At 41.8% G+C, this 9,859-nt stretch overlaps 1 protein-coding gene across 7 annotated transcripts in view; it reads left to right on the top strand.

Moving 5' to 3' along the window:
* The first annotated feature begins 338 nt into the window (after positions 1–338).
* The window catches only part of UNC80 (unc-80 homolog, NALCN channel complex subunit), a 182,892-nt gene continuing 173,371 nt past the window's right edge, over positions 339–9,859 (top strand). For all 7 annotated transcript variants that reach the window (XM_045854721.1, XM_045854712.1, XM_045854711.1 and 4 more), the window contains exons 1-4: positions 339–470; positions 1,436–1,484; positions 4,110–4,266; positions 5,448–5,749. In XM_045854721.1, the coding sequence (XP_045710677.1) occupies positions 379–470; positions 1,436–1,484; positions 4,110–4,266; positions 5,448–5,749 (600 nt within the window). In that variant the 5' untranslated portion in view covers positions 339–378. The remainder of the gene's footprint in view (positions 471–1,435; positions 1,485–4,109; positions 4,267–5,447; positions 5,750–9,859) is intronic.

Raw genomic sequence — 9,859 nt, 5'->3', positions numbered from 1 at the left:
CCACTGCTGCTCAGCCTGCCCCCAGCCCGCGTCTCCCGCCTCCGGGCAGGTGGGCGCGGGACGCTGTCCACAGTGGGAGGTGCTGAAAGCAAAGAGCGGGCGCGGGGAAGGCGAGGCGGGCAGCTGCTCCGAGCGCCCCCCTCCTGGCTCCGCGGCTCCGCCGGCCCTCCCCTCCTCCCGCAGCCATGTTCCACGCGAGGGGAGGGGCGGGGGAAGGGGAGAGGGACGCGGGATCAGGGCGGAGGGAGCCAGCGCTGCCTCGGGGAAGGAGGGGATGAGAGTTGGGGAGAGCCACGGGAGGAGGAGGAGGAGGAGGAGGAGGAGGCTGCAGAGGAGCCAGCGCTGGGTCCTGCAGTAGGGCTTCGGGGAGCCACCATCATGGTGAAGAGGAAGAGCTCTGAGGGCCAAGAGCAGGACAGCGGCCGAGGCATCCCCTTGCCCATCCAGACCTTCCTGTGGCGGCAGACCAGGTGAGGGGCGCAGAGGGTGCGCAGCGCCGCTCCGGGCCAGCCCGGGCTGGGGGCGCTCCGGGAGCCACCTGGGTCCTCGCCACTGCCACCGCTGCCACCGAGGCCGCGCCACAGCCCTGCAGCTCCCGCTCTGGGGCTGGAAAGCAAGCCCTCTGCATCTGCTTAAAAACATGCGCTTAAAAATATTTCAGTGAAGTTTGACTACAGGCAGATTGGCAGTTCTTAAATAAATACAGACATTATTTAGGGGATGGGGGGCAGAGAGCCTAGGAAGAGGGGGCAGGGAACTAGGGAAGATAATTATGACTGGTTGTGCTCCTGCGTCCAATTTCCCCTTCATCTCCTGTTGTAATCTCTGCCCGGTGACCTGTTGTTTTTCTAGCTCCTGTTGGGCAAATATCAGCTATACCCACTTGTTAACCATTCTTGCTCAGATTCAGCGAGCGTGATGTTCCTGGTTAGAGCCTCAGAAGAGAATGATCTGTCATAAGGCTTTTTATCTACCCCACATCCCCAAGGGCCTGAAACCTATTCCAATAAACAAGAAACAAGGTTTCCTTTATTACTACCACTACTACTACTACTATTATTATTATTTTAGACATTTACCATATCCGAAATTAAATTCTGGGAATCATGACCTACAAGCTGTGTTCATTTTTCAGTTTTAATATGACTGCACACGAGTAATGTGCTACCTCTGATTACTGGCGATTTAGAATCTGATTAGGTAGAAGTCTTCAGAATAAGAGTCGATGCAGAAAACAGTGATCTACGTCTCTGTCGTATATGTAATTACACATGTAAAAGCAAATGTGGTCAGCATCAAACCTGCTGATTAACAGGCTGTGGGGAGACATGAAATTTGAGTTTCACTGCATCATGTCTTACGAAAATATTTCATAAGGATGCTCTAATAATAATTTTATTTATGTTGATAACAAATATCTCTATTAATTTTCCAGTGCATTTTTGAGGCCTAAACTGGGGAAACAATATGAAGCCTCTTGTGTGGTATGTAATATTCACCATTTAATGATTTCCATATTCTGTGTGGTATTTTCAACCCAAAGAAAGACATTAAGTCATGCTGGCTGTGTATATGAATTCACTCAGCAAATACTGTCAAGCACCTTCTATGTGCCAGGCACAGTTCTAGATGATGGGATAGAGCAATCATCAAAACACATACAGAGTTTGCTTTCTTAGTGGGAGGGGGGCAGGCCACTTTCGAACGCGTGAAACACGTAGCAGGCCAGAGAGTGATAAGCACGATAGAGAAAAATGAACCAAGAAAGGAGATCAGGGAGCACTCGGTGGGGGTTCATTTTAGAGCTGGTGGGTGGGTAAGCCTCACCTGCTCTTGTGACCCTCAGACAGACTTCAAGGAAGGGAGGGAGGGAGGGATCATTAAGAGAAGATCAGAGGGAATGGCAAGTCGAAAGGACTTTCAACCAGAGCTGGGGGAGAGACAGGGCAGTAAAGAGAGGGTTGAGAGATAACAGAGAACTAGGGGGTGGAGGGCCTTGCCAGGCAAGAATAAGAAATGAAGTTCTTAGTGAACAAAACTGTGACTGTTATGTAGTGAAAGTTCATAAAATCAGTATCTATGAACTCAAACAAGATAATATGTAATTTTGAACTTTTATGTCCTTTATTCATTATAGAAGTCTGAAAAGATGATATAAAATAATTATTAAAATAATGATATTAATACGGGGGTGGGCAAAGTAGGCTTACAATTGTGAGTACACAGCAACAGAATTTATTCTCCTTGTTTTATTTGCATTATTTGTCTTATTATTGTTATTGTTTAGTATTCTTCCTTATGATTATTTATCTTTTAGGTAATGAAAACTGGTAATTTAACCTACTTTTGCCCCATCCTGTATTTATGTAAAATAGAGTGCCTTGTCCTAAGGTTCTAAGAGAATCCCATATCCCTGCGTGTTCCCATTTCACAAGTTGAGAACAAAAGACATGAAACTGTGAAGCAAAAGGAGTGGGGTTTCTACAGATTTCATTAAAAATTGGAGCTCACGTTGTATATATTATAACCTAAAATGGAAACCTCCCGATTTAGATATTGCCATGAATATTTGCAAATGACTCCACAGATGACCTTCTAATAAGGAGCTCTAAAATGTGTTATGGCCACAAACTAGGATGCAAGCCATCTGGAAAGTTACACACGCACACATACAAACACACACACATACCCTCTCTCACGACACACACACATACAAACACACACTCTCACACTGTCAAGCAGGACTTTCTTACATCTCCTCGTCAAAGTTGTCACATGTATTTTTAAAATCTAACTTTCAAATAAGAGACTTTTAATAGAAATTTTTTATACTGATCTAAAGTTAGAGTAATTTGACACTTGAAATCTCTGAGCCTTTACTAAACCATGCTTACAAATTATACTAGCTTAAAATAACCTTGCCTTTTCCCTCTTCTTTGCAAAGATATGTCTGACATTTTTAATGTAACATGATATCAGATACCTAAGTCACATTCATAGATAAGTAGATTTAGGGATATAAGTGTCTAAATTAAAAGTTATTTTATCTACTAAAAATTATCTGAAGGCTGAGAAATTTAAAAATATTTGGATTTGCATATCCAAAGGCCTTCATTTTTTTAAAAGGTTGGAGCTCTGATTTCACTCATTCACTCATGAAAAGTATTTCAGCATACTTTTCATTATGAATTTCTTTTTTTTTAGTCAAACAGTTAATTCTTTATTAAGCAACATCTTTTTCTCAAGTATTCTAGTAATTCCTATAATACAGCTCAAACACTTGGGATTTGTATTATGATCACTGTAGAGCACACTTACATGATTTTCTAGACCATTTGGGGCATTGAGCAACCATCGGATTCTGTTCATACAAGTCAAATACTTACTAAACTTATTATATATATTTTTAGCTGCACTTTCTCCAACATATACTCCTTCCTCTTAAAAAGGAAAAAAAAAAAACCCTGAGTAGGTCAAAATTGTTATGGGGGTACTAAACTCTCTAAAAATATCCCTGGCCAGGTTAGAAAAGTTAAACCAGCAAAGCAAAAATAGCTCATTTTCCCCCTTCCTCCTTCTGTTCCTTTTCTCCCCCTTTCTTTCTTTATTCAACAGGTATATTATCTTGATGGTTCCAGGCATTAGGCAAGGAGTTTCCTGTGCCCAGTCATTGCTGGGGACATGGAGTAACTCAGGGATCTCAAAGTCAGGTTTCTTGAAAGAGTATGTCTTATTTGACACTTGGTGAACATTGACATAAATTCTGTTCCTCAAAATGCTTTTTACAAAAGACATTTTACTTTGGTATGCAGTTGTGACAGCCTCTCTGAATGACTCAGCAACATTTTATAAAATATTACATCCAAGAACTTCATGAATTAAATGTGTTGTACTCTTTGTTGGAGGAGGCTTATTTTGATGGATATGATAATCATCTAGTAATTGAAGCCATATACTTTGAATAAAAACCTGAAAATCTGACTCAGGTCCAGTAATTTGCATCTTTTAGCATATACAGTACCTTGATGTCATTTCTTCACCAATCAGAATCTCTGAATCCTTATTGTACGTGCTTTCTGTGTTTTTCCTTTTTCTCTTTGCATGTATAGTCCTTTGAACGAGTGTTGGTGGAGAACAAGCTGCACGGCCTCTCTCCGGCCCTCTCTGAAGCCATCCAGAGTATTTCCAGATGGGACCTGGTGCAAGCTGCCTTGCCTCACGTCCTCCACTGCACCGCCACCCTCCTTTCAAACAGGAACAAGCTAGGTTGGTGCTCCTGTGGTACATATTTACGGCACACCACCGTCCTTAGTGTTCACCATTGGTAATACCAGGTATTGGGTACTGTTCATATTAATTCTCACCCGCATTCTCTTCCCATATTGGTACCACCATTGTCTCCATATTACCAATGAGGGAACCTGCTCTCTTATTTTTAAATTAATTTTACAAGTAGTACTTGAATATATCATGCTTCTAAATATTATAATATATAGGAAAGCTGAAGATTCTCACTCATCCAAGATGAGTTCCCAGCAGAGTTGTTCTCTTTGCCCTCCTGGCTCCAAAAGTGACCAATTTCACTTTGCAGGACTGTGTGTATGTGCATGCACCTACGTAAAGATTGTTTTTGTTTTTTACATGTTTCATAGATTTTTTTTACCGCATACCGGTCCATCCCAGCGATCTACCCCATGTTAGTGCAGTGCTGTTTTCCGTACCGTTCGATCCCCTCTTTTGGGTCTCTGCTCAAATGTTGCCTTTGTAGAGGGTCCTCTCCTGGTCACACTGCCTAAAATCCAGTAGCTGTTGTCTTCTTTTAACCATTATGCTGCCCATTTGGAAATACATAGTTGACCCTTGGACAATGGGAAGAGGGTTAGGGTTCAAAGGTGGTTATGTACACACAACAGCCCCCAGCCACCCCTACCTCCACCCTCACAACCCTCAGCCCCCTGACAAAAATCCACATGTAACTATTAACTCTGTAGCCCACCCTTGCATCTGCAGATTAAACCAACCGCAGATTGAAAACAGTATTTTCCATTCTGGTTGGTGGAATCTGTGGATGCAAAACATAAGGATAAGAAGGGTTGACTGTGTTTAACAACAACAACAGAAAAAAGAATGCAACTATAAATGGACTGTTGCAGTGTAAGCCCGTGTCCTCAAGGGTCAACTGTATGTGGTATCTGACTAAGGAGATGTGATGCATGCAGTTTCCTGTCCTATGATAGCATGTCATTCTGTAGAGACTGCAGCCTGTTAGAAAGCCCCAAACCAAGAATGTGCCATCAGTTGTTGCAAGGGGTATAGAGAAATTCTAGTGCTTCCAGAAAATTGAACTGCAGAGCAAAGTAGAGATATTCTTCCCAGTCCCCAAATTGACATCTGTTGCTCTGGTCACAGAGTTTTCCTTAACCTGGCCATGTGGTTGTCTCTTGCAGGCCACCAGGATAAACTGGGTGTCGCTGAGACAAAGCTCCTTCACACCCTGCACTGGATGCTCCTGGAGGCCCCCCAGGACTGCAACAGTGAGCGGATTGGAGTCACAGACCGGGGATCCAGCTGGGGTGGCAGTAGCAGCGCCTTCATCCATCAGATTGAAAACCAGGGTTCTCCAGGACCGCCTTGCCAAAGCAGCTCCAATGATGAAGAAGAGAACAACCGAAGGAAGATATTCCAGAACTCCATGGCTACTGTGGAGCTCTTTGTCTTTCTGTTTGCTCCTCTAGTCCACAGGATCAAGGTAAGCAGAAAGGTAGTGTCAGGCTGAGGGGGAATAGAGGTGGAGTGAGGATGAGCTATTACCCTAATCTTTGTTTGGCCATCCTCATCTCACTAAAATCTCAGCTGCATTTGAAGCTGCCATCAGGCCTTCTTGAAAATTCCAGTTGCTTTGGTGACTGACACCCCATTCTGCCAGTTCTTCTTATCTCCTTTGAGTGCCTGTCTTTTTTTGGCTAGCCCTTTAACATTGGGCCTCTCCAGAAATGCACCCTGGACCCTTTGCTCTTCCCATTCTATCTTCTCTTTGGAAGACCTCCTCTCCAGTTTCATTTACGATTTGTGTTCCATAGGCTGAGGTCACCTAATTCTACATCTGTAAACCGGACTCCTCTCCTGGTCTCTGGCCCGGATTGCCAGCTAGCTTCTCCAGATAGAGGGTGTATGGGCACTTTCTGATTTCACCTGAAATGAGCCCTCATCCCAGTGTTTTGTATTTCAGGTGATGGACCCATTCACATCAACTCAAACACTAGGAGCTACCTTTGAACTGCCTCGTTCTTACCAACACATTTCACTAATCACAGACTCTTACTCATTTTGTCTCATAAATAGTTCTCAACTGTACCACACCTTTTTTTCCCTATTTACTGTATTAACCCAAGATTTTATCATCCCTTCCTTGGACTTCTTACTTGGGCCACTTTCTACCTGGATTCACAGCCTCCAAGTTCATCTCATAAAATCCGACCTCAATACCAAAATGATCTATTTTAAATGAACATCTGGCCACATTACCAACATGCTGAAAGTAATTTGTTGATTTTTCATTATACAGAAAGTGGAACTCCAGCTCCTTAATGTGGTAACTGGGCCCTCCATGGCATTCCTGGCAACTTCTTCCCACCGGCTCCAAATGCTTAGAGTTTCCCCCAGAACATAATGTGGTTTTTTCAGGCCTATTTTCATGCTGGTCTTGCCACCTGGAATGCCATCATACTTCAGCCTTCTGCCTTGGGAACTCCTACTTACCCTTTATAGTTGCATTCAAAGTCCACCTTCCTGCCCTTATACTTTTATAATATTCTAAGCATATCTTTGTTTTTACTTTTAGTTTTTTTTTCTTATTATCTCTTTATGTGCCATTTCTCCCACTAAATTCTGAATAGTTTTAGGGTAGAAATTATCATTGTGTTCTGGATAACTAACATAGTATCTATGCTTCATAAGTATTTAATTAATTTTTTAGTACTTAACTAATGTTTATTAAAAATTAATTCACAGAAAGCAAATAGATCTATGTAAGTGATTCATCTTTTTGTAAGACACTGTATAACTTAATGTATATTTTTATGATTTAAATTTATAACTAGTCAAATATTTCACATTAAATAACCTGAAAATTCTGTCAAATATTTTACTCATTTTAGACCAAATTTAATTTTATCAGTGAAAAATGAATATTTATTATACCTAAGGGATCAACTTTAAATGTGATAATTATATTTTCTTGATTTGATTATATTTCTTTATTTCTTCAATAAATATTTATTGAATGCCCACTACATGCTAGGCCTTCAGAGTCCTGGAGAAACAACAGGGAATAAAACAAAATCTGAGCCCTCATATGTATTTATTTTTATAAAATCCATATGTGTGAAGTAAGCAATTTTAAAGTGGAATTTAAAATCATAGTTGTTCAAGTAGCTCTTTCTAAGCTACTAGTAAACACATTTAGAATTGCTTCATATCATCATGGAAACAGGCTTTCAGGACAAGCAAGAAAAGCATCTGAAGTGTGGGGAACTTGAGTCTGCCAATGTTTACACCCTCTGGGTTTTCTCAGGACCTTTATAGACCACTTGCCCCATGGCTGTTTGAGTGACAAAGAGTACCTTCTCCAGCCAGGAGTGTCTGGTCATGCATATATACATAGCATTGGGTGACCCATTAAAGAGGACTCGAGCAGAGGAATTAGGGTCCTGAGTTTATAGATTCAGCCAACTTAAGAGGACTTACAAAGGAAAACAAGAGAAGACCATAGGTTCTGCAGGTATTCAGGTCTGAAGAGTGATTGGATTTTCTGGTGTTATTCGGGGAAAGTAAAATTAATCAAGTGTGATGCTCCAGGAGAAATGCACAATTGGAGGAGAGCTCAACTTGTCTTTAAGACATAGACAACCTAGTCGAGAATATCTCAAATAAAACAAAATAATGAGAGTAACCATTGGTGAGTGCTAAGTGTCACGAGAGGTGAAAGGCCCAGGATTCAGTATAAGAGCTCACTCATTGCTGCAGTGTCCATGGGATTCTATATGTGTCAAGATTACTTATGAGAAACATGGAAAAGGACTGAGCTCAGAAACTACAAAATCACTGAAATGAGGCCATTTGAGATTCAGTGTCCTGCTTTTCTGGAGACAAATCTGATAAGCTTTGCTTACTATTAGTTCTCTGCTTGCTGGGTCTAATACCACACATAATGCTATGCAGCCTTCTCCATGTCATTTCAAGGGAAGTGAGGTTACTCTCCCCTTAAGGCCAGACCTTCGCATCAAGCTGTTTACTCAGTATCTCTAGTTGAGTGCCTAACAGGGATACCAAATCTCATATGTCTAAAGTGACACTCCTGATATCCCCAAACCTGCTCCTTCTTTATCTTGCCCATCTTTATCAATGACAAAGCCAAAAATCTTTCACACATTTTCCTCTTACACTCTACTTCTGGTCAGTAAGCTTTATCCTCAAAATGTGTCCAGAATCTACCCCTTCTCATTTGACCTCTACTGACATCCTGGTCTAGATATCTTTCCCCTAGATGATAATACAGCTTCCTAAATAGTCTCTCTTCCCACCCATACCCTTAATTCTCAAAAGCCTGAGTGATCCTATCAAAACTTACATCCAATCATGTCACTCCATTACTCAGAATCCTCCGATGGCTTCCCATCTTACCCAGCCATTGCTGAGGCTCTTACCTACCCAGCCTCAGTATGACCTATCCCACCCTATATTATTTGGAACTCAATAAATTCTCTGAACATATTTTTTCTACTGTTCTGTCATTCACTTGCCTACTCCTGGCTGTTTCTTGACACATGAGACATGCTTAGGACCTTGCCCTTGCTGATCCCTTTTCACATAAAGCTTTTTTTGGAAATATCTGCATGGCAGCTCCTTCAGATCCTTTCTCAAAAGTTACTGCTATAATAAGGCCTTCCCTGGCCATCCTGTCAAAAATAGAAATACTTTGTCTGATATATCTCTTTACCTACTTTATTCTCCTTTGCACTAGGTGAGCAGGGATTTTTCAAAATTTTTATTGAATTTATTGGGGTGACAGTTAATAACATTATATAGGTTTCAGGTGTACAGTTCTGTAACACAGCATCTGTACATTGTATTGTGTGTTCACCATCCCAAATGAAGTCTCCTTCCAGAGCAGGGACTGTATGTTTTGTTCACTGATGTATCCCAGAATCTACAATGGTAACAGGTACATAGTAGGTGGTTTTACATACTTGTACAATGAATGGGCTTCCACAGGGAGTCCTAGGGGCTTTCCCACTGTGGGCATTTCGGTGGTGCCTGGATCCTATGGCCAGCCCAAATGCAGATTTATTCAGGGATTTCCCTAGCTTTTCCAGTTGAAGCTTCTTTTGATCCTGAGCTACATTGATTCACTATTTACAGAATCACTTTACTATTTTTTTTTTCAGTTTCTTCTGAGCTCCTAACTTTTTAGATCAGTGGTTTCCAACCATGGCTACATGTGAGGGTCACCAGGGGGATCTTTAGAAAACCTCAGAAGGACTCTAATTTAATTGGTCTGGGTAAGGGAGGAAGTGGGACCTGGGCCTCCTGTGTTTTAAAATCTCCCCAGGCGATTATCATATGCAAGCCAGGATTGTACATCCCTGACATAAGTGAGTGCCTGGGTCTCAGCTGTGTTCATTAATCTCCTATCCCATTCTCTGCTTCCAGCTCGACGGTGTTTTGAGAGGCTGAGTTGTTTAACATGTAATCCAGGAATGCCATATATCTGTACTTACACAATATGAGAAAGCGTCTTAAACCTAGTCTCTCAAAATGATGTGATGATGAAACACCGAATGTGCTCCCTGCAAAAGAC

Source organism: Phyllostomus hastatus, unplaced genomic scaffold (genome assembly GCF_019186645.2).
Source record: "Phyllostomus hastatus isolate PE091 unplaced genomic scaffold, TTU_PhHast_1.1 phas_contig_137, whole genome shotgun sequence".
Taxonomy (NCBI): domain Eukaryota; kingdom Metazoa; phylum Chordata; class Mammalia; order Chiroptera; family Phyllostomidae; genus Phyllostomus; species Phyllostomus hastatus.
Note: the sequence above shows the minus strand (reverse complement) of the source record. Positions and strands in the feature narration are given on the sequence as shown.